This window comes from Dromiciops gliroides, chromosome X, assembly GCF_019393635.1.
Source record: "Dromiciops gliroides isolate mDroGli1 chromosome X, mDroGli1.pri, whole genome shotgun sequence".
Classification (NCBI taxonomy): Eukaryota; Metazoa; Chordata; class Mammalia; order Microbiotheria; family Microbiotheriidae; genus Dromiciops; species Dromiciops gliroides.
Window position 1 is genome coordinate 51,004,132 of NC_057867.1, and position 23,617 is coordinate 51,027,748.

The 23,617-nt window shown below is 43.4% G+C and overlaps 1 protein-coding gene across 4 annotated transcripts in view; it reads left to right on the plus strand.

Annotated features, from left to right (window-relative positions):
- Nucleotides 1-23,617, plus strand: part of FHL1 (four and a half LIM domains 1) — a 107,999-nt gene that overhangs the window by 79,703 nt on the left and 4,679 nt on the right. For 2 of the 4 annotated variants that reach the window (XM_043974485.1, XM_043974486.1), the window contains 2 exons: nt 21,788-21,969; nt 23,173-23,347. In XM_043974485.1, the coding sequence (XP_043830420.1) occupies nt 21,814-21,969; nt 23,173-23,347 (331 nt within the window). In that variant the 5' untranslated portion in view covers nt 21,788-21,813. Of the gene's footprint in view, nt 1-6,951; nt 7,087-7,142; nt 7,292-21,787; nt 21,970-23,172; nt 23,348-23,617 lie in introns of those variants that run through there. The other 2 variants (XM_043974487.1, XM_043974483.1) reach the window with 2 other exon arrangements.

The following is a 23,617-nucleotide window of genomic DNA, read 5'->3' on the forward strand; positions in this document are numbered from 1 at the left end:
ACCAGTAGCCCTGGAAAGGAGGGCACTCCGGTAGTTCTTGTTCCCAAAGCAGTTGGGACAGTGAAAGTCTGTGTGAAATAGAGAAACTGAAATTCCAGAACCCAACTTGGTACATATCTTGTGGCTAGAATTGCAGCCCCATTAAAAAGAATGTATTGGCACCTGCTTCAAATGATAGCAGCTCTTGGTTGATGGAAGGATTTTTGGCAAGTTGCCCTGGGTGAATAGTCAGAGCCCAAAAGGGTATTATTTGTAACACCAGGTGGGGTGGACAAGTTTAGTGTCTGACCCTTTAGAGAGAGGAATTTGTGTTCCTCTTTCCAGAAGCTGCTTAATACCTTAGGAAGTGGACTAGGGACATCTGCCACAGCCTGTATGGATGACCTGAGTATTTTTAGCTAGGGTGTAGTCGAACCTTCTAGATCATTTCAGGCTGATGTTCATATTAAGTGTAGTCTGAAAAGACAGTTTTTTTCCAAATGACACTTTGTAGCATCAGTATGGACCTTCAGCAGTCAAGTATTTGGGACACAAGGGGAGAAAGTGATGAGAATTGTGCATATTGCTACGGGCAATTGGGGTTAAGTGACTTGCCCAGGGTCATACAGCTAGTAAGTGTCTGGATTTGAACTCAGGTCCTCCTGAATCCAGGACCAGTGCTTTATCCACTGCGCCACCTAGCTGCCCCGAAAAACGTATTTTAAATGGTAAACAACCAGTCTTTTGGACCAGAACTTGTTTGTAAGTTGGGAACTAACTGCCTCTGATAGCTTGTGGGTCTTTTAGTTGTCACTCAGTCAACAACATCTATTGACTGATTGAGTCCAACTGCAAAATTAAGGGATGGAGTCATGTACTATGATATGGTGTGATTCAGCCTTGTGTTTTCCAGAGTATTTTTCTCACCCTAAGTGTTCCTACCAAAAAAGGTCTACACAGCTTTCACTCTCTCCTATTTTTGTCAATGTGTAGGTCAGGAAGAGGCCCTTCTTTTCCATCAGTCAGGATGTGCTAAGAGCTGGCATGGCCACCATAGGACACATACAGAATATTATAAATGGGGACCCTGGGTTAAAGTAAGAGAGGTCAAGGCAAAGGGGGATTTGGGAAACTTCATTTACATGCTCAGCACACCCAGTGGCTCTCCACATCTGATACATGATGCCAATGACTCGGAACAGGTTTGAATGCACTCATTGTCCCTTCCCCACACTAATAGCTAGAATCCTTCCAAGGTAGAAGAAATAGCCCAGCAGGGACCTCAAAATATTCTGCTAGGCAGCTAACTAGAAAGTAGCATTGTTTGCATCACTGATTTGATGCTTTCAGAACCACCTCAAAATGGCGAACCTCAGAAAAAAGTGGGACAGAAAACAGAATAGCAGAGAAGTTCAAGGAAACAAAGAATAGAAACAAGAAAGAGATGTAAAAGGAAAGAGAAAATAAAATGTAAATATAGAATCCAGGCAAAGGAAAATGAAGGCTTGATGAAATTGAGAAGAAGGGCAGGATAAATCTTTGTCATATTTTAAGTGTTAAAATTCTATTCCATCTGTTCCTCCCATCTACTGGTGATATTTCTGTTTTGCTTCTATGTTACCCTGTACATGATTCTAAACCCCCTTTCAATCTTGGTTACTTCTGGCATTCACTGGGTCCACCTGTTGTGGATATTTCAGACCTCTGATTGATGTTTGAAGGCTGGAGATTCTTGTATCCTCTTCTCTAGTTTGTATACATTTCCATCAAAGACCAATGGCTAGCTAATGTCCTTCAGAAAAAAAGAACAATTAGAAAATGATTTAGTAGTGGTTTTCCTGTGTACGTGTTTTTGTTCTGAAGGGGAGTTATTTTAGGGAGACCACCTCAATTAGAAGTATTACCCCCTTTCAAATATTTGATGACCCTGGCTTCTTGATGGGACTTGTGAAGCACACAATTTTCATTTGCTGAATGAGGACCCATCATCAAGACACAACTTTGTAGTCAGTGCACAGAGGGGATGCGAACCCCTCTGTTTCTGGGGGCAAGGTAAAGAGAGAGGTGTTTCTTCTGAGACTAGAGTGTTTCCCAGCTTTTTCACCAAGATGTCTCCCAAGATCTCATGAAGGAGATTTAAATGTAACTACTGTAAAAAAGGATGTGCTTTATTCAATTTTAACTTGTCTCAGATAATATTGACCAAAAAATAGGGGGAGGGGTTTCTGTATGGAGTCTAGAAAAGGGGGATTCCAAAGAAGTGTTTATCTGGCATTGTCCAAGGGAGAGGAGACTGTATGTGGTAGGTGTAAATGTTCCAGTCTCCAGAAAAGTGTTTGCTAAGGCTTTTTCCATTGGGAACAATAGGAAACTGGAGGGTCAAAAGGTTCCTTCTTGTCCTTTCTCCCTCCTTCACCTTCTCCTTTTTCACGGAGACCCTGTAGTTTGCTCCTAATAGTTGATGGAATCTTTGGGTACACAGTAGATTAAAGTGAGATTCATCTACAGTTGAGATGAAAAGTAGGTTCTGGCTAGTCTGAGCATTTCATCATGGGAGGGAAGGTGAGGCTACAGATTCTGGGATTGAACTGTGAGTGAAGCAATAGCCCTGGAGGAAACCAGGGATGGGGGAATAGCAGTGAGCGTTGGAAAGGGAGAATTTTTACCCTTACATCTTCCTTCCATTATTTACTCTTCTTTGGTTTTTACCTTGAAGGAGATCAAGTTTGAATGGGATGAATTGGTCCTAATTAGAAAGACCAATCTCTGTTACCTAGAGAGAGAAGAAGGAAATCCCAACTGTGCAGCAGCTGGGAGCAAACACTGGGCTGCCTGTTGTGAGATGACCATTAGTAAATAAGGAGGTGGATGCATCAGGGAGAGAAAATGCAGTGAGTGAATCCATTCATTGCAGTCATGAGGACAAGTACTATAAGGAGAGAAAGGTAAAGGTGAAAGAGCAATCCCCAAAGACCTCGTCCTTGTTCTGGGTCATTAGGAATGTCCAAGAAGTAGCCAAGCATTTTTTCAACTCTCGGACCTTGTGTCCCTAAAGGAGAAGTGGAACTAGAAGCTGGGATGTCAATTGGGAACTCTGGTGGTGTGGGCCAAGTGGGCCATCGAATTCGCTGTGTTTGACCCTTGGGTCTGCGTGGCCCTGGATGTTTGGAGTTTGATCCTCCCAGTGGTGCTTGTGAAGTGGCAGACTTTGGAAAGAAGCCCCATGATAGTAGCTGTAATGTGACCTCACTAGATGACACTATCTGACAGAGAGAAGTCAGAGTCGCATCTTAGGTTTTCCCTCCCCCTCCCTGGGTGAGGAAGGGCATTGCTTACTGAGACCATCCCCTTTATAATTTAGTGGTCAAAGTAGCATAGCAGTAGGGTGTTGACATTGAGCTCATTTGGTTTTCAAGAAAGTAGACACAAAAGCCAACAAAGGGCTTCTGGGCGTCTAGGATTAAAACCATTATGAATTGAGTTCGGGAGGGGGGATGATTCTGAAATACACCAGGGTGTGAAAAACTGGAGGGATTCCTGTAATGCTTCCATGAACCACCAAGCAACCAGCCTTGCCAGTGAAATCAGTGACTGGTTCTATGTCATAGAGTTGGCTTACGGTCTGAACAAGGCTGGCATTGCTTCAGATTCTATCTCACAGTGAAAAGTGCATAAAGATCTGGACAAACCCAGTATATCAAGGTGAGAAGTGTGACTTTTGCCAACTGTCTTCCTGAAGAGTTCACTTCTGACAATGCAAGGGCCCCACCTTACTTATCTTGGGAAAGGAGTAGTTTTATCATTGTGGAAATTGGCAGCAATTGAGGTAGGTCAGGTGTTAACATCAAGCAGAGGTCATGAATCATGTCTTTCAAAGAGCCATAGTTACCTAATAGGTGTGAAGTGCAAGGCCAAGCAAATTCAGTTACTCTTGAGGGCAGGCTCCCAACTCACAGTCTCCTTGGATATGATCAACTCCCTTGTGGTCAGAGTATCAGGCTATCAGGGATACTCTTGGTTTATGGAGCAGCAATAAATGATGCTCTTGATGGATGAGTTGGGTGTAGAGGAAAGATCCTTGAAACTGCAGTCAGAAGACCTGAATTCTACTTCTGTCTCTGCTAAAGATTTCCCAGCTCTGATCTTGGGAAAGTGTAGACACAGACTATGTAAGGACCGTGGCGATCATAGAGTCCAACTGTACCCAAACAAGGCTTTTCCTCCTAGATCCTTGACTCTTAGTCATTCAGTCTCTAGAGAAGATATCATGATGAAGTAGCCCATTCTACTTGGTGACCATTGTCAGGAGGTTTTTCTTTCTATCGATCTGAAACTGGCCACTCTACAACTTCCCACCAAGTGTTCCTGGTTGATCTTCTGAGATCAAGCAAGTCACTACCCCTTTCTGGGCCTCAGGTCCTTCTTCTGTAAAATGAAGGGGGTTGGACAGGATGCTGTCTGTGGTCTTTTTCTGACTCTGAAGTTTCATGATATATGAATTTCATGTAGGTGATAAGTCTAGTTTTTCTCCATTTTTTCCTCCTCTCTTCATTTTCCTTACTCTGTTTGATGCACTTAAAAAAACACCACCTAGTGCTTAAAGAACCTACTTTACTTCCTAAAAGAAAATAGTTCTGACTCACAGCTTAAAATGGAAAATTGGCTCCTACAGGAAAACCTTTTTGGCATCTTAGAGTTCAGAACATCAGAGGGGCATCTTGAAAGCTGTTGGTTACACTCAAAGATGTGTATCTTGCTGAGAGCTAAAATGAAGCTCTTGAAAGGCTAATTTTCCAATTTATAGAAGAGTCAAAGCAGAGAAGCAGATAACTGACATACCAGATGAAAGAACTAGGCTCCCAAGGGATCTCAATGGGCTAGAACATTTGGGCCAAATCAAATAAGATGCAATTCAAGATGGGTCAATGTGAAGTTCTCCCTTGGGCTTCAAAAAGCCAACTTTCTAAGTGTAAGATGGGAGAGGCCAGACAATAATTTGTATGCAAAAACAAGTTCCAAATGAGGGGCTCCCCAGAAGACTGATGCAATTTGAGGTTGCAGTAGGAGAGGCCTATCCATGGTAAGAAAGAGGGCCTACTTTACTCTGTTTCAGTCTGACCGCTTCTGAAGTGGCATGATCATTTCCGGACACTCTAATTTAAGAAGGATGTTGATGAGCCAGAGAATATCCCAAATGGTAGGTAAAATAGTGGAGGGCCTCAAGTCGACATCATGTGAAAATCAATTGACGAAACTGAGGTATTTAGCACAGACAAGAAAAGACTTGGAGAAACAGTACCTCTCTTCAAGTACTCAAAAAGCTGTTGTGCTGTAGAAGAGTCATTATTTTATTCTCTTTGGCCCCAATGGGTGGAAAATTGCAAGGAGGCATATTCAGGCTGGACGGCAGGAAAACCTTCCTTCCAATTACAGCCATGCCAAAGTGGACCAGGCTGCCTTGGGAGGTGGTGGGGAGGGTTGGAAGATCACTTGGTAGCTCTGTTGGAGTGGTGATTGTTTTTTCAGTGATTTGGTTTGGTTCCAATGGGATGGATCACATGGCCTCTGAGGTCCCTTCTGAATGGAAGAGGATGGCATTTTCAGTGGAGAATGGATTAGAGAAGCTGGACACAGGGAAACCAGTCTGAAAGTCTACTTAGGAGAGGCAATGAGGTGCTAAACCAGGGTAGTGACCACGGAACTAGAGAGGAGGACAGTTGTGAGATGTTGTAGACAAGACTTGGCGACTGATTAGATATGGAGGCTCAAAAGAGTCTTTTACTTTTGACTCCCTACACTATGACAAAATTCCCATTGTTATTCGTCCTAAATTTAGCTTTCAAGTTTCAAAGCATTCATTCATTCAACTAACATTTGTTAAACAAATGCTATGTGCTAGCTCATGACCAAACGGAGAAAATGTACCTCTCTCTCTCTCTCTCTCTCTCTCTCTCTCTCTCTCTCTCTCTCTCTCTCTCTCTCTCTCTCTCTCTCTCTCTCCTTTGCAGAGATCCAATGGGTGTTGTAAATTGGATATTCTGTTAGGCTGTTGATGGCTTTGTTTTGCTAAACCAGTTTTTTTTCCCACTTTCTTTTTCATTCTTCGTTACATGGAAATGGTTCTCTGTGTAGGAAAGGGGAGGAGGCATTTTCAGAAATAAAGGTATTATAAAGACAAAAGAAATCCATTTTAGAGCTACTATTGGGGGAGATAGAAAAATAAATGACCTCGAGGAGCTGACAGTCTAATAGTTCTGCATTCTTGTATTCTAGGATTTGGGGAGCAAGGTCATGTTCATCATACCTATTGTGTAACTCAATGATGGTTTTTTAGCATTCGGTCAACTTTTGGTTTTGCAAACTCAGCTTTTTAGTCTGTCCTTACTGCCTTCCCCCTTGATCACCGTTGCCCTTCTAGACTCTCTCCAGATCTGACCACAACTGCACAACACCTTCCACATGTACATGCGGTGGTCTTAATATGAGAGAAGAACCTTTTCTGCTTTGGTTCCAAGCCATAGTCTGAAGAGCTCAGTTATGGGGGTGGCTTTAAAAAAAAGTTCTAACAGTCCATGGAACTGATGTTTTCACCAGTAGATCTTCATTTTGTTTGTTTGGGCCCCAAATGTCTGTATCTTTCCCATAGTGTGTGCCCCCTTTGGTTATCTGCTTTAAAGGCTACTTGAGGAGTTGGGCATTTTCCATGGATGACATTTTTCCTGTATAGGGCTTTTCTTCCCATGTTCTGGTATCTACAGTAGGCAGGCTGTAAGGTTAAGCAGCTTTCTATAGTTCTACTGTCGAAATCCCACAGTTTTATTGTACTAACTATAGTTGAGTTGATATACTAGAATGGTTTTCTAAAGAAATATTTCTGTGGATTAGAGCTGAACCCTTTGGATCTATAAAGCAGATTAATAAGGCTGGTTTAGCAATGAACTATGCCCAGGCGGGGGCCAAATGTTGCTCCAAGAGAGGGACGGCTTTCTCTGTAGCCACTCCCGGCTTTGGAGCTAATTTGGACGCTGAGTCGTTCTCCAGGTATTTATGTGTAGTGTTTGGTATTTTTACGGGATCCTATTCTTCTCCCTGGGATCACCTAAAATGGTAAGAATTTTCTAGTGGGATTAAGGTTGTGATCTCTTGGGAGGGGTGGGGACATCTGCTCTTAGTTATTTTTGTATTAATAGCCTCCCCTTAAATGTATGTTATCAAATGAGCCATATTCTTATCAGCTGAGATAGTGGCAACAGTGACCTGGGAACTGCTGGGGAAGTTGCTCTCCAAGGCATGGCTTCCCAGAGACACTCTGGTAAGGAGAGCCTGAAGTGCTCTTTTCTATGATTTTCTGACAACAACGATTTACATGGAGAAATGGACTTGACTGGGAAAAACTGGGAGACTCAACAATTTTAGGCTTGTAGATTTCATCATTGATAGCCTGCCTTAGAGTTAGTATTAGTTAGGGAATTGTTATTACTCAGGCAAAGGAAGCATGCTAAATAATATAGATAGATAGAGAGATAGATAGATAGATAGATAGAGAGATAGATAGAGAGATAGATAGATAGATTTCATTTCTTTTTATCCCCAGGGCTTGGATGCAGGAGGAAATTCAGAAATACTTGTTGAATCAATGAATTTCCAACATGCACACATGATAACAGATTTTATACATTTATGCTAATCAAAAGATGTAGATGGCTCATAAAGCCAGAGAACGGTTTAGACATTGTTGAATTTGGTTTTGTTGTTGTTGTTTCTTGTTTTTGGTAAGTTTGCAATTTAGTTTTACTTTTGGTAAAAATTGCTCTTTGTTTTGACTTTGCTTGAAGCCGATTGTAAGGTTTCTAGTAAAGGGGGGCTGGAGTGTGGAGGGGGGAAGAGGGGCAGAGGAAAGGATGCTAGTGTTCTTATCCAATAGAGGCAAAGTTCCCAGGGGGTGATCAAGGGGCCATCCTGATTTTGCCGGTGGATTTTTCCTGAAGTCAGCCTGCTTCTTCTCCCCATCCAGGATGAGCCTTTGGTTGGACACAGCCCTTCTGTGCCCCACCCCATTATACCCAAAAAGGAACTTTCTAAGAGCCAGAGGGCCAGGGAACACATTTGGGTGGCAAGGATTAAAGGAAATCTGTTCCATTTTCATAGTGCAGTTATTTTACCAGGCTTTCAAATGCTATCCCAAACTAACAATGCCCTAGTTGCCTGTTGCAGGCATTGATAGTTAATGCTTCCCTTATTCCTAGGTGCATAAAAAAGCAATTCCTTCTCACAAAGGAGTCACTCTCTGGACCCCAGGACCACATGCTTGAGATTGTGTTAATCAGCTAATATACACAGTCTTTGGGTGTGGGGAAATTATTCAGCTCTGACTTGCCCTACCCTTGGGTGTTTGCTAATTGGTAGAGAAACATTTGATTTCATTTATTAATTAAATAGTGGAGTTCTTAAATGCTGAAGTTGATTTAAAAGTTGACACATTTATAGCACGCCTTCATTTTGGCTTATAAATTATAGCAGGTTCCCAGGTGTGACTGTGGCCTCTATAAATCCAGGAGGGGTAAGGACAGCTTGAAAGGGCCATTCATTCTTGGAGTAAATTGGATCAACTTGTATTCAACTCTCCTGTGAAATTAGGGAAGGAAAACCTATTTCAGGAAATCGAATTCTAGCTTTGTACTAGGAATTTAAATTCAGAAACATGATAGAAGGAGGGAGGGGTGGGGGATGCAGTGTGACCCTAAAGTGGGCGTGGTCCACATGGAACAACTGCCTAACTTTTGCTAGTGGCTGTGGTGTGTCTGTGCTTAAAATAGGGCCTGGACGATAAGAACATGGTTCCTTCCTTGTTTTAAGAACAAGGGATTCAGTAGCTGGTCTCTCTCTTCCACTTGAGCTCTGACAGGCAAGTCATATGGCCAAAGGAAGCAACTTCTCTAGTGGCTGGCTCGCGGCAGGCCGTCCGCCCGCCCGCCAGTATACAGTTACTTGTGGCATTCACACAGCCATCAAATCCCTTTAGAAAGAGCTGTCCAGGGCTGACACATGGTGCAGTTAATGGATTTGATAAAGGCAAAAGCAAAATGTTTCAGGCATTTGGCTCCCCACTAAGTCTCTGCCCATCATTACTGTCCCTTATAAATAATTTGAGGCAGTTATATATCCAGAGCATTGATTGTCCTCGTGATTTTTTGTTCTGACAGGCCCAGCTCTTCTTTCCTCTGAAATACAACAACCCCAGGATGACCACAACCACAATGCAGTCAGTGGGAGGGGTTTCTTTAAAGCTTTATTTAAGAAGCAATTAGCATGCTTAGCTTAGTTCACTGGATCCTTGACCTTGGACCTGGAAAGGGACCTTATGGAGTGAGCACCTCATGTAGTCTGACTGCCCCCTCTGCTAACAGGTGAGGAAACTTAGGCCCCAAGACAGGAACTGAGCTGATTAGAGCAGGAGATGACCACCATAGAACAGAAAAGACAGACATGGATTTTGTCTGTTGGGCTTAGTACAGTGGGCTTGTGAGGTATTGTGGGAGAGAAAAAGTTAGACGATTAAAAGTTACACGTAGTCCTCAGAACTGTAAATACCGATGAGAACTGGGCAAAACTGTGGAGTAGGTGGGATTAGTCCATGTTCTCCTCTGTCCTCATTTATTCAACCAACAACACACATTTATCAAGTTCCTAAAAACCCCACACTGAGACCCAGAGTCAGATGTGACAGAACAACAACAATTGTACATGTCTTGCTAGGTGGGTACTGGGTTGATGCTTGTAGAGGTGATTCGCTATGTTCCCCGAGAAAAGAAATCCCCTGCCAATTCCTTTACTACCTTCCAGAGCTGTGCCTGAGTTCTGTTTGTCCTTTGGTTTCTCCTAAACTCTGAAACAATGAAAAAGCCTGAATGATTAATAGAGTCCTAGGGTGAGCCCCCTCCCTAGGGTCTCTGCATCTTTAAAGGGGGACTCTTAAAATGGAGCCCAGAGTTTGGCTGATATTATAGAAGCCAGCTTCACATGAATCCCATCCATGTAAAAGGGCCATTTTCTTTTTCTTTCTTTCTTTTTTTTTTTTTAGTGAGGCAGTGGGGGTTAAGTGACTTGCCCAGGGTCACACAGCTAGTAAGTGTTAAGTGTCTGAAGCCAGATTTGAACTCAGGTACTCCTGACTCCAGGGCCGGTGCTCTATCCACTACGTCATCTAGCTGCCCCAAAAGGGCCATTTTCAGTATGGTGCAGTGGCAAGTGCTTGATTTGAAAACTTGAGGACATGGATTCAAATCCTGACACTGCTACTTACTAAGGCACACAACCTCTCTGGGTCTTAGTTTGCTCATCTGTAAAATGGTGGCTAAGTGATCTCTAAGGACGGTAACATCTATTTCCAGCTCTCAGCCCATGACTCTAGGATCCTTCTTGTAGCTGACCCTCACTCTAGCATCCAAAGCTGTAGGCTGGGCTGGGATGCTCTTGCATGCTCCATTGACTACCTATACCACTGCCCCACCCCCCAAGTCTACTTTTCTTGTGTTCTGGTCCCTCAAGACCTTAATTCTCTTTGAATGCTAATGGTATGGTAATGCTAATATGTATGGTACTCCTTTTAGATAACATACCTATATTTTAACTTATTGACTATGTCTTTAGTGCTTTTAAATCACAGAATTTGAGAGTACCGAAGGAATAACTAATGATAGGAATGGCAGGATAGTGGGGGAGATATTTATGGGGAAGGGGGCCTATCAAAGCCCAGTGTCTCCCAGCACCCCGATCAGTTACACCAGCTATCACTAAAAGGAGAGAAACTCAGAGCATGAGTCTTGGTGTGAATGGGGCCCCAGTGGTACCTTCCCATATATGGGTCTTGTGGAATTAGTCTTGGTGTATGGTCACCCTTTATTGTAGGCGAAGTCTCCAGGTACATCCCCACCACTACTGCACAACTGCCCTTTTCATCACCAGAGGTTTAAATATAATTTGGTGGATGTTTGTTTTCAGTAAAGCAATGTAAATGCTCTTGCATTAGAGACCTAGATTTGTTTCTGGTATGAATGGCACACCGATTTGGGATACCGTAATTAGTGGACCCAAAATAACCTTCCGAAAACGATTTTTCCATCTTTATTCCCACTCATTGGGCTACTTGGGGGAAAGCACATCATTTAAAAACTGTAAATAAATTGATTATAATAATCACATTTACATATTCATATTCTTGGTCCCTTGAAATGGCACCCATGAGAAGATAAGCACCATTGCCCCAAATAAGAGTGTGTGTGTGTGTGTGTGTGTGTGTGTGTGTGTGTGTGTGTGTGTGTTTGGGAGAAGGTATTCTATATCCGTTTATTCTCTAATCTCAAATCCAGTCCCCCAGAATGAAGGATTTACGGGAAAAGCCATCTACTGTAATATTCATATACACACAATTCATTTGAAAGCTCCAATGTGTATTGAGATACGTCGGATGTATTTCAGGAATTTTCTTAAAGAGGAAAGTTACAGGTTAAGTGAGTTAGAAAATAAAGATATCTTTGTAGCAGGAACCATTGAAAGAAATGCAGGCTGTCCTTTGGGAACCCTGGAAAGGTTGTGGATTTGACTCCAACACCTAAATTTGAGAACCCTCCCATTGGGTTGTTTTGGTTTTTGAAAACAAAGCCCTGGAGGAGTGGTTATTTCCATGATAAAAAGTATTCTTCAGCATTGCTAACATGTATGGAGCACTCTGCATACATGATAACATTGGAGCCTCACAACCCTGAAAGAGATGTGCTGTAGCTATTAGGAGCCCATTGTACAGATGAGGTCAAGAGAGGATTCGTGACCTGTTTATGGTTACCTGGCTAGTAAATGTCAGAGATAGAATCTGAACCCTGGTCTTTCATATTTCAAGTGAATTCTATCCACTAAGCTCTGCTGCCCACAGACAATGAAGGTGTGTGTGGGGGCATGCACAAGTGTTTTTCCTCCACCCGTGTAGATCAGCAACTTTTCTGTAACTTAGTCTTTCGAGTAGCTGGAGCATTGAGGACTGATCCTAATAGGGCTAAGTGTCAGAGGCCAGATCTGAATGTGGATCGTCTTTGTCTTGAAGGTTGGCTTCACTGTACCACACACCACATGCAAAGGGAAATGGCTCCCTCGTGTCCCACAGCTTGTATGTCTTCCTGACTTTTAGATCAGGCCTCTACCTACAACAACAGGGGGCACTTCCTTTTTGTGGCCATCTGGGACGACCCTTTGGCTGCCGGGTGAATCAGGATCAGGTTTGGAAACTGTTGAAGGAAATGCTCAGTTTCAGTTAAGGATAGGGAAAAGAAAAATGTCCTTTTCCCCCCCTTCCAAGGCCTGGCTCCCTGAAATCTGTTCCCCTGTGGCCTTCAGGCTAAGTACTCCAGACCTGGAATACTGCCTCTGCTATTTATGGCAAGGCATTTCAAAGCTGCCTAGTGTTGCTATCTGTCTGACAATCAACAGTTTTCTACATATAAGACACTGCTGGGCACTATGGGAAAACTGAAGTATAAGAAATGAACCCTGCCCTCCAGGAGCTGAAAGAATACAGAGAAGTATGTTACCCATGCCAGACAGGTGTTTAGAGTTCTCACCATCACCAGCCTTGTCTACGGACTTCTCTACTCAGCCTGCCATTACTGGATCGACCTTTGATCTTATCCATTCTAATCTTCCCACCTGCATCCTGCACAGGCAACTGGGGCAGTATAGCACAGGGAAAAACTTGTGTTCAGAGTAAGAGGAACTGAGTTTGAATTCTGACTCTGCCACTTGGTTACCCATGTGACCTTCAGGTCATATGGCCTCTCTATACACAATGGGGTTGAACTAGATGACCTTTGAGACTACACACACCCAGACAGCTGCAGCTCAGAATCTACTAACCTAGGGGTCTTATGAACACTCTACTTTCGTTATGCCAAATCCCTGCTCAAAAGTTCCAGTGACTCCCCCACACTTCCCTGATGAAGACCAAACTCCTCTGCTTGGTAGACCACACCTGCCCCACACATAGACCTTGGATGTTCCTGGCCTTAAGCTTTCCAACCCCCTAGAATTCCCTTCTCCAGGACACAGCCCAAATCTATAAGGTTGGCCCTCATTGCTCTCACCTGGAATTATCTTGAGAATCATTGACATTTGAGCTTTGGCTGGGACAGACATTGGTCCCCCATCCATTCCAACTCAAAGCTGAAGATGAATGCTCGGGATAGCACGCCTTATGCTTCAAGGTCACCAGTGAAGAGGCACCCACCCCTCTGGAGACAGCCTCTTCCACTTGGGGCTATCGCTGATTATTAGCAAGTTTTCCTTGACACCCACCCCAAATATACTTCACTACGATATTTGTAAAGTTCCACTTCTTTGCCACCACAAAAAGAGCAGCTAGAAAATATCTTTGTACATGTGGGTCCTTTTCCCTTTTCTCTGATCTCTTTGGGATACAGACCTAGTAGTGGTATTACTGGGTCAAAGGCTTTGTGGCTATTATTGCATGCCAGGCCTTTTGGTATCAGCAGAGTTTACGCATCCCTGGCTTTAGCCATTTTGATTCTGATCACGTCTTTGTAAACCCTCAATTAACCACAATTTTCAGGTGACCAGAATTTCATGTAGTACTCCAATTTTAGGAGAAAGTTGCTAAAGAAAACAAGCTCATGGGATCCCAGGCTTAGAACTGGAATGTACCTGAGCGTATGTCTACTGCAACCCTTTCATTTTATGAGGACAGGTCAGATGACTTAGCCATCGTCTCCAGGTCAGTGACATAGGCAGCATTTGAATCCGAGTCCTCTGATTTCAAATAAAGTGTCTCTGTATTGTCCAGATTAAGTGTAATATACCTATACCTGCTGCATCTTCAGGGCTCTCAAGAACAAGAGGTGGGTGTAAGCAACAAAAGCTCCGTGTCCCTTTGACAGATTAATTAATTTAATAATGAATTAAATGAATTTGACTCTTCATCACTGGGGTTTTCCCTAGACTTCTTCTCTTTTTCCTTATACCAAAAAGCAGAGATGAAGGGAAATAGAGACTCGCTGAACTGAAACTTGGGCACTGGCATCGCCCTCCCATTACATTTGCAGGTACTTTCCAGTGTACTGTCCATATGATCACTTAGGTTTGTGCAGGTAGCAAGCAGGTTTTGTGTGATATAAAAACCATCCTCCCGCATAAGTCTGAAATCCACAGCACAGAATGCTGCTGGTATTGCTGCTAACCGATGTCTTAGAACAACTGTCTCACCCTTTGTAAGGCTAGCCTCGAGTACTAGTAGATAGTTGCTGGACTTGGTCAGTAAGGACGTGGGTTCAAATTCTGCCTCTGACATTGGCTTGCCTCCAAGTTTGTTTCCTTATCTGAAAAATAGAAATAATGGTAGACCCTACCTCAAAGCATTGTTCACAGGGTCATATGGACTTAGCCCTAGAAGGGATCATAGATGTCATCTAGTCTGGCTCTGTCATTTTTACAGCTGAGGAAACTGAGGCACAGAGCCTCAGCTGCTTGCCTAAGATCACACAGGTAATAAATGGAAGGTCAAAATAAGAATGTTTTTTGTTAAGATCAAATAAGATAAAATATAGAGTGCTTCACAAATCTTAAAGCATTCTCCTAATGTTATTATTAACAGTAATGATTAATTATCACTGGCTAGATAGGAAACAGCATGGTATTGTAGAGAGGTATCTAAACTATATCTGAGAAGCCCTCCACATCCTTCTCAGGAAGGGGAAGCCCACTGCATCTTAAGGCAGCTGGTCCATTTTGGGGCAGCTTCCTCTCCTCTCACAGTACTTAGACATGACACGTGGCAATTGGCTTATGTGGCTACTTTCACTTGGTGATCGATAACATCTTTTTCTCCAGGGTTAATATATCTGAAAGTTTGGGCAAGTTGAGAGGCTTCCCATTTCAGTTAGTATCATTATAGATTCCTAGGGGGATTCCTTTCACAAAAGATAAATGTCCAATTAAGCACCTGAGGACAAGAAAAGTGAGCCAAAGAGAAGAAAGAAAATCTATTCTTTCCCTTCTCTGTTATTTTACTTTTCTGGTAAAAGAACAAGGAACTGCCAGACATTTCTGTGCTCAAATAACTCAACTTTTTCTGTCACTCCTCTTCTTTTCCAAATTCTTTGGCCAAAGAGTATTAGAGTAATGAACTTTGAAGTCCTTCCCATCGTGGTTATTGGAGCTTTTTAACCTCTGTATGTCTTGGCTTATGACCATAGCTCATAGGATCCTAGAGCTCAAGCCAAAAGGGACCTCCCTTTAGTCTAATCCTTCCATTTTACAGAGGAAGAAACTGAGGTGCAGGGAAGTGAGGCAACTCGCCTAGGGTCCACAAAAAGGTGCAGAGCCAGAATTCGACCTCAGGTCCTCTGACACCAAGTCTCTTATTCTTTCCACAGCAATATACTGCCTCTCCACTAAGTTATATTACCCAGTGATGGTTGCCCAAGGCTTCTGGTTCAGTCACTATGGGATCTTGGGCCTCAGTTTCGCTCCCCTGAAAAATGAGAGGGTTGGACTACTGGGTTACTTTACTCTGATGAATCCATGGTTTTACTGGATAAATTTCCAGAGGATTATAGATTTAGGGCTGGAACGGGCAAGGTCAGCATCTATAGCCTAACCACCTTGTTTTACAAATGAAGAAGCTGAGGCCCAGAGTAGGTGAAGTAACTCGTCCAAGGACAAGCAGGGACAGAATGAAACTTTATCTTACATTTGTGCCATTAAAAAAGTTTTTTGAGGGGCAGCTGGTGGCATAGTAGATAGAGCACTGGCCCCGGAGTCAGGAAGACTCGAGTTTAAATTCAGCCTCAGATACTTAGTAGCTGTGTCACCCTGGGCAAGTCACTTAACCCTAATTGGCTCCCCACAAAATTTAGCGTGTTTTTAAAAATCTCACCTTCATTTCCAAATATTTCCCTCCCCTTCCAAAAAGGCAGCCCTTGTAACGGCAAAACCAACCCAATCTGATAGCATATGCAGTGTTTCATATCTATAGGCCCCCTCCCTCTCCTGAGGAATCATAATTTCAGAGAGTTCACTTTGGGTTTTGTTGCTGTTCATCATTTCTTGTGGGGAAGCATGTTATTCTTTTAGAGTCACATACCCTAGTTTGTTTAGTTATTCCCCAGTCGCAGAATATATATATATATATTTGCGTCTACTTCTTTGCTACTGCCAAAGGTGCCGACATAAATATTTTGATGTATGTGGGACCTTTCTGTCTGTCTTCGACCTCCTTGGGATATATGTCTGGCAGTGAGATCTCTTGGGTCAGGGGGTATGCACATTTTAGTTACTTTTTGAGCAATTATGCAAATTCCTTGCCAGAATGATTGGATAAGTATGTGTGCAACTGAAGTGAAATGAAGATGGGGGTCAAGTGAGTTGAGAAGGTTCCTGCACAAGGAGGTCATCAGCATGCATTTAGAGAGTATATCAGCATGTATGCTGAAATTGCTAAGTGTGAGGACAGGAATGGAGACAGACTGAGGCAGGAACTAAACTGCCTGAGAAAAGAAATGCCCTGGAGGCTGGTAGATAGCTGCAGCAAGGATGTGGAAGGATGGGATCAGCGTCAAAGGGGGATATGAGAGGAGCACCCAGCACTGGAGTCTGTGTCTTCTAGAGAAGTCAGCTTTCCGTGAGTGCAAGAAAGAAAGAGGGAAAGGAAGAAGTTGGGCAAAAAAAGGTCTTGGTTACTGAGTTGGGACCAGAGGACCCAATGGATAAAGGGAGTGGAGACTAAGGGGTGAAGGGCAGAGCTGCATGAAGTGAGAGAGGCTGGGAATATGGCAGGTGTGATGGGAGGAGGTGGAGGTGGGAGAGTTCACTAGCTATTGGATTGGGGAGGTACCACTTGACTAAGGCTTCTCCTATGTGGGGTAGAGTCGGCCTATTTTTCCTTCAAATGTAAGGAAGCAGTTGTGAGACAAGGTCTTATGTCTAGGTTAGTAACTGGCTGGTGACTGAGTGTGAACCAGTGTCATTTTTCCAACATTCCTTTCTTTTGTAATGGATGCTGTTGCATGCCCAATTAACTCAACAAGAATTTATGAGAATCAAAAGGGTCCCCTGTTCTCAGGAAGCATACATTCTCCTGGTGGGAAACATGTACAGAGCTAAGTCATTATCCAATATATGCAAAGTAGAGAGTAACTTATTTAGAGCAGCCTGCTGCTAACAGTTGGGGATATCGGGAATTGCCACTGGATCTCAGCCTCAAATAGATGTAGGAATTCCAAGAAACAAAGGTGGGCATGGAGAGCATTTAACAAAATGGAGGGCAGCTTATGCAAAGACCTGTAAATAAGAGAGAATGTGGGGGCAGCTAGGTGGCGCACCAGCCCTGGATTCAGGAGTTCCTGAGTTCAAGTCCGGCCTCAGACACCTGACACTTACTAGCTGTGTGACCTTGGGCAAGTCACTTAACCCCCACTGCCCTGCAAAAACAAAAACAAAAACAAAAAAAAAGAGAATGTGGTATATAGCGAATAGCAAGTAGTCCATTTTGACTGGATGGACCATAAAGTGTGTGAAGGGGAGAAATCATTCTGGAAAGAAAGGTTAAAAGATAAGACTGGAGCAGGATTGTGACAGGCTTGAAAGGTCAAATGGGTCAGTAGGAAGCCATTAGATTGTCTCGAGCAAGTCATAGTACTTTAGTCTAAAAACTGCTGGAAGTCAAATTGTTCTTTATAAAGGCATCAAAAGAGAAAGAAATTAAAACGGATCACTTGCACCTTTTATTAATGGCTTAAAAAGGAAGAACAGGGAAATTTTCCAAGGTGAGTCAAGTGTGACAAGCTGTGGTCACCAACACTGACAGCAGAAGTCTCTCATCTCACAAATTTGCTTTTCCTGCAATAATTTATCATTCTTGGATATTTGTTTTTCCTCTTGTCCTTGAAAGAAGGAGCTTGCAAACCTTTGGTCAATGCACAGTCTTAGTGCACATGTGAAGAGCCCTTGATTTGGAGTCAGCCCATGATTTTGGATCCTAATATTGGCCCTACCACTTGCTAGCTTTAGGACTTTGGTCAAAGTCTAACTTCTTGATTTCTTTCAACTAGGGGACTGGCCTAGGTGACCCTGGAATTAAAGAGCTTATCTTGTTCTTTCATACCAAAGGCTTTAATGGAAAACCTTTTGGGGGGGGGCAATGAGGGTTAAGTGACTTGCCCAGGGTCACACAGCTAGTAAGTGTGAAGTGTCTGAGGCCAAATTTGAACTCAGGTCCTCTGAATACTGGATACACTGCGCCACCTAGCTGCCCCCTGGAAAACCTTTTTGAGATGCCTCCTGTGGATTCCCACATTGGCATCTTCAGAGTACCAAGGCACTTAACTTACTATGCTGTTATGTGCCTGTGGGCATCAAAGAGCTTTCTTGGGGATGGTGCAGGTCCCCAGCCCTGCCCTATCCAAGTCCCTTCCACAATACATCACTGAGGTCTCTGCTGGCTCTCTGGCCTGAAATTAGCCTTGCCCTCCCTCATTGCGAGTTACAGAAAAGGCAAAATTTCCATGGTCTTTGTCGGGAAAAGCTAAAAGCTAAAAGTTGTAGCAATCTCCAGGAGCGTGCTGTCAAAACTTCTTGTACTTCTCGGAGGAAAAAGTTGGCATGTCTTTCGGGGCTTGATCAATGAGTCTGTGTGTGAAGCAACTGGCCTCTTAGACAAGCGTCCCCAGATACTTGCTTCATTTGGCAATTGTCACAAAACAAGTCATTAAAAAAGTCAGCTAGCATTTTCTGTCCTTGGATTCCTCTGTACTTTCTCTCCCCCTTTCCCTCTTTCTTTGTGCATAGAAGCATGAAATGTAAAAGTTCAGACTCCATCTTGTCTTTAAGTATGTGGAAGGGATTTTTGACTTGTTTTGCTTAGCCCCAGAGGGTAGAACTAGGAGCCATGAGTGGAAGATAAAGGGAGATAGATTTAGGTTTGATGTCAAGACAGAATTCCAAACAATGAGGTATATAAGCGGAATGGGTCTGACAGCAGAAGCCAAATGACTGACCCATTTGGGGGCATATTGCAGCACAGAGTACATGTGTATATGGGTTGAGCCAAATGACTACAGAGGGCCCTTTCACCTCTCAAATTCCATGGTTCTGTAAATCAGGCAATCAACAAGTGGGATTTCTTTTTCTTTTTTTTTTTTTGCTCCTCCATGTTCTGTTAATGTCATAGCACATTTCTTCCTGTCCCTTCTCATTGCTCTGTAGTTGGCTTAATTGGCTTTATGTTGTGAACTGTAGGATCATTTGTCCACTTGGTCACAGAATCACAGGATATGTGAAATCACACACTGTCGTTGCTACTGTGTGTCTCCTTTATAGCTTGTATGGTGGAACCACAGAATTGAAAGGGACCTCATTGGCCATCTAATCAAACTCATAACTGACCAAGAATCCTGACTGTTTGCCTTTGAATGAGTGGGCATCCAGTCTCTGCCTGAATGGGCAAGGGGACAAGCATTTATTTCTATGGCACCTCCTCTGCCAGGCACTTTACCAGCATTATCTCCTTATCACCTTCAGTGATGAGGAAGCCACAACTTCTTGAGACAGCCCCATTGCACTCTGGGATAGCTCTAATCAAGCCCTCTAGGGCTAAGTGGAGCAAGTTGAATCCCTTTCCCACCCTTCAGATACTTAACTATTATACTTTTTTTACCGTAAGGAAGGCCACCCCACTTACAACTTTCCCAAAGAGAGCAGGGTGCCTGGCTATGTCTATTGGGTACAGTCTGGAAAGATCTGGATAAGGAGTTGGAAGAGTAGGATTGAATCCCAGCTTCTAGCTATGAGACCTTGAATCACTGCCCTCCTCTGAGCCTGTGTCGTCCTGTAAAAGGAGTTAGACTAGGTGACCTCGAAGGTCCTTCCGAACTAGAAATCCACAATTGGTATTTGTCTAAGGATAAAAATGTATGCGTGATACTCCGCTGACCTTTATTGACTGTTTAAACGTTGATCGTGCTTACAAATTTGCTATGTATTCATCCGGAAAAACTGGCATTTTCAGTGATTTCACTTTCTGGCCTTGGTTCTAAGGGAGAGTGCAAGTAGCTCTTGCCAAGTTACCTCTGAGACAGGGTGTGGTTTCCTGAGCTCCCTCAGCTGTTTGGTTGTCAATGGCAACATTGCCAAACAACTTTGGCATGTGTTTGTATAAAAAACCAGGAGGCACTGGGCTGGGTAATGTAGCTGGAAATCAGTGGTGAGTACTGGGCCTTAGCTATTTTTCATTTCTTTCCATCTGAATTGCATGCCTCTTGTCATAAGGAAGTAGATGGAGCCCAAGGAAATGAGCTGCTTCGTTCCTGGATTACCTGGCATATGCTTCGTGTCTGCAGATTCCCTTTGGAGGAAGGCAGGGCCCAGGAGGCCGGTCTGTCTCTGGTTTGGGACCTTTTGGATGATTGCTCTGGAAGGGCGGGGCTCACTTTATCCCCAGCACAGTGCTAGGCTCTCAGTGAAATGCTTATTGAATTGGCTGGGAAATAGTGTGTGGGGGTGAGGGGGGAGGATAAGGGAGTCATGTTTTGACAAATCTGAGATAAAATACAGAATGTAAATGCTCTTTTTACATGCGTTTTTACATGGCACATTACGTTTATAAAATGTTTTTTCCATTCATCACTTCATAACCATCATTTCATAGGCAAGGAAACGAAGAGGGTTGCTAATTGGCAATATCCTTTATTTATTATTGTTCTATTTCCCAAGCCCCCGAAGTCAGTATTTGGAAGAAAAAGTATGCACATCTAAATAATACAGCTAGATTTGGCTGTTCCACTTCTCTCTTCATTGTTGTTGGAAGGAAAATGTGAAGGTACCTAGTCTCCAAGGTTAGGAATATGGGGCAAGTGATAGAAGAACAGGTTTGAGGGAAACATAGAGGTGGAATTGAGTTCACGAGAGTAAACAGAATTTGCCAAAGGAAAGAGGAGGGAGAACAGAAGAGGGCCAAGGACGGGCCCTAGAGGGATACCCACCTCTGCCCTTGGGCAGGGAAAGGTAGTTTCCTTCTTGGGGAGCAGCCTATTTTTGAGGAATTGCTTTTGGAAAAGGTATAGACCCAACAATCATCCCTAAAGGACTTTAAGTGATGATCTTACTGCTATCCTTTTAAATATCATTCTGTCCAGAGAGACAGTCTCTTGAAGTCCCCTCAGCTTCTGTTTAGGTCAAGTAATATTAGTTAGGTAGATGTGGTTAAAGTGAGACAGAGAGGACTTGATTGGAAGACCTTAAAGGCAGCTGGCCTCTTTTGCCTCCCTTTCCAGCTCTAGCTAAAGCAATCCATCTTCCTATTTTCATTGATGGTGTACAGCTTTCTTCTGTCTCCTTGTACTTGGGCCCCACCTGCTAGCCTTGGATTAGCTAGCTCTGTGTAGGGGGAACACCAGTATCTCTCCCCTCTTTTTAGTCATAGCTTAAAGCCTACTTCCTCAGCATTAGCTGAGGAAGCCAGCCCCTTCTTACACTGTGAAGGACAGGAAATGACATATTACTTTTTTATTGTATTGTATTTTATTGTCTTGAATGAGGGTAGGCCACTATCTTGGAGGAGTATTGGAAACGCGCCTATACTTGAGAGGTGAGGGACTCCAGGGTTCCCAACCCCTGGGATGCTTTCTGCCTAGGTATGTGACAGGCCTTGCAGGCACCCAGCAAGAATCTGTGCAGTCATTCCCTCTGACATCCTTCCTGCTGAGTCTCTTGGGGTTTCAGCTTCATTGTTTCCCCTCACTTGCCCCCTCAGGTCCTGGAGGCTACACAGTGGGCACCATGTCTGAGAAGTTTGACTGCCATTATTGCCGAGACCCCCTGCAAGGGAAGAAGTATGTCCAGAAGGAGGGCCGTCACTGCTGTGTGAAATGCTTTGACAAGTTCTGTGCCAATACTTGCGTGGAATGCCGGAAACCCATTGGGGCTGACTCTAAGGTAAAAATAAAACACTGGGATGGGAGAAACTTCTCCTTTGCCTTATTCCCGCTGAAGGGAGCATCACCAGATTGGCCACACAACACTTCAAGGTAGAGGGATTGAAATCTCCCACTGTCACAGATCACTGAAATTATGCTCTTCTGCATAGTGCAGTGCAGAAAGGATTGCCCTGGCAGCATTTAGAGGACCTTAGCATTATCTCATTCAGTAGCTGTGGAAACTGAGGCCCATAGAGGTAAGTAATTTGCCCAAAGTCATGTAGGCAGCAAGTGGCAGAACTAGGATTCAAAACCTTGTCCCTTGATGTCCAGTTGAACCCACTTAGCACACTCCATCACCCTTCAGGTCCCTTCCACTTCTCTTATTCTACCATCTGTGCCCTAAGATTGCACAACTTGTGCCTGAAAAGAGTCGGGACTATACTCACTCAGGGTCTCCTTAGGGCCACACTCTTCCTCTAGGTATATGAGAGTACATTTGCAAGTTAGAGCTCCATGTACAAGTGAGCTATCCCCTTCTAAGGCCAGTTAACCCTCTGAAAGCTGCTTTTAGATGGGAGTCGTGCAGAATAAATCACCTGCACCAGTAGAAAGAAACTTACTTGGTGTTGAAGCGCCTCATTGCAAATCTCTTCAAACTCAGATGGGGGGTGGCTAGGTGGTGCAGTGGATTAAGCACCGGCCCTGGATTCAGGAGTACCTGAGTTCAAATTTGGCCTCAGACAGTTGACACTTACTAGCTGTGTGACCCTGGGCAAGTCACTTAACCCCCATTGCCCCGCAAAAAAAAAAAAAACCAAAAAAAAACAACACAACAAACTCAGATGAATTCACAACCTTCAAAAAACCCAAATAGCGAAAACCCATTAGAAGGTAGGAAAGGTAACATGCCTTCCATTGTGGCTGACTCCAAGGTAATAATAACCTCATGATGGGAAAAACAATCTGAAATGGAAATGGATTTTTGCTTTATAATGATGCTAAATAGTTCCCACTTACATTGTTTAACTTCCATTCTCCCTTTGTGGCCATTTCAGGGGAAAGGGTTAAAAATGAACACCTTGGGTCATAATGGTAATTAAAGATGTTTATTTTTGTGCTGCTAAAATAAAGATAGGAAAAAGAGTCACGGATTAGAAATGCAAATCTCCCAGGGACAATTCACTATTCATCTTGGTTTGCTGTGTTTTTTTTTTATTAGGAAGTGCATTACAAAAACCGCTATTGGCACGATTCCTGCTTCCGCTGTGCCAAGTGCTATCATCCTTTGGCCAATGAGACCTTTGTGTCCAAAGAAAATAAGATCCTGTGTAACAAGTGCACCACTCGTGAGGACTCACCCAGGTGCAAAGGATGCTTCAAGCAAATTGTTGCAGGTACTTCCCTTCAATAAAAGATGATATTCTGAACCTGGAGGGCAGGAGGGAATATATGCATTCAGCAAGGCTGTCAGGAAAGAGAGGTCACGCACCTCATTAGGAGAGCTTGGAGACATAGCTTCTTTGTACACCTTCCATCACCCTCATGCCAATGTCAGCCTACCACTCTATTCATGGCACTGTACCTCATATGAATTCTAGTTAAGAATGAGTAAATTAGAGCCTTCCACTATTAGGGAGCATCTTGTGGCTCAGATGTGAATTGAT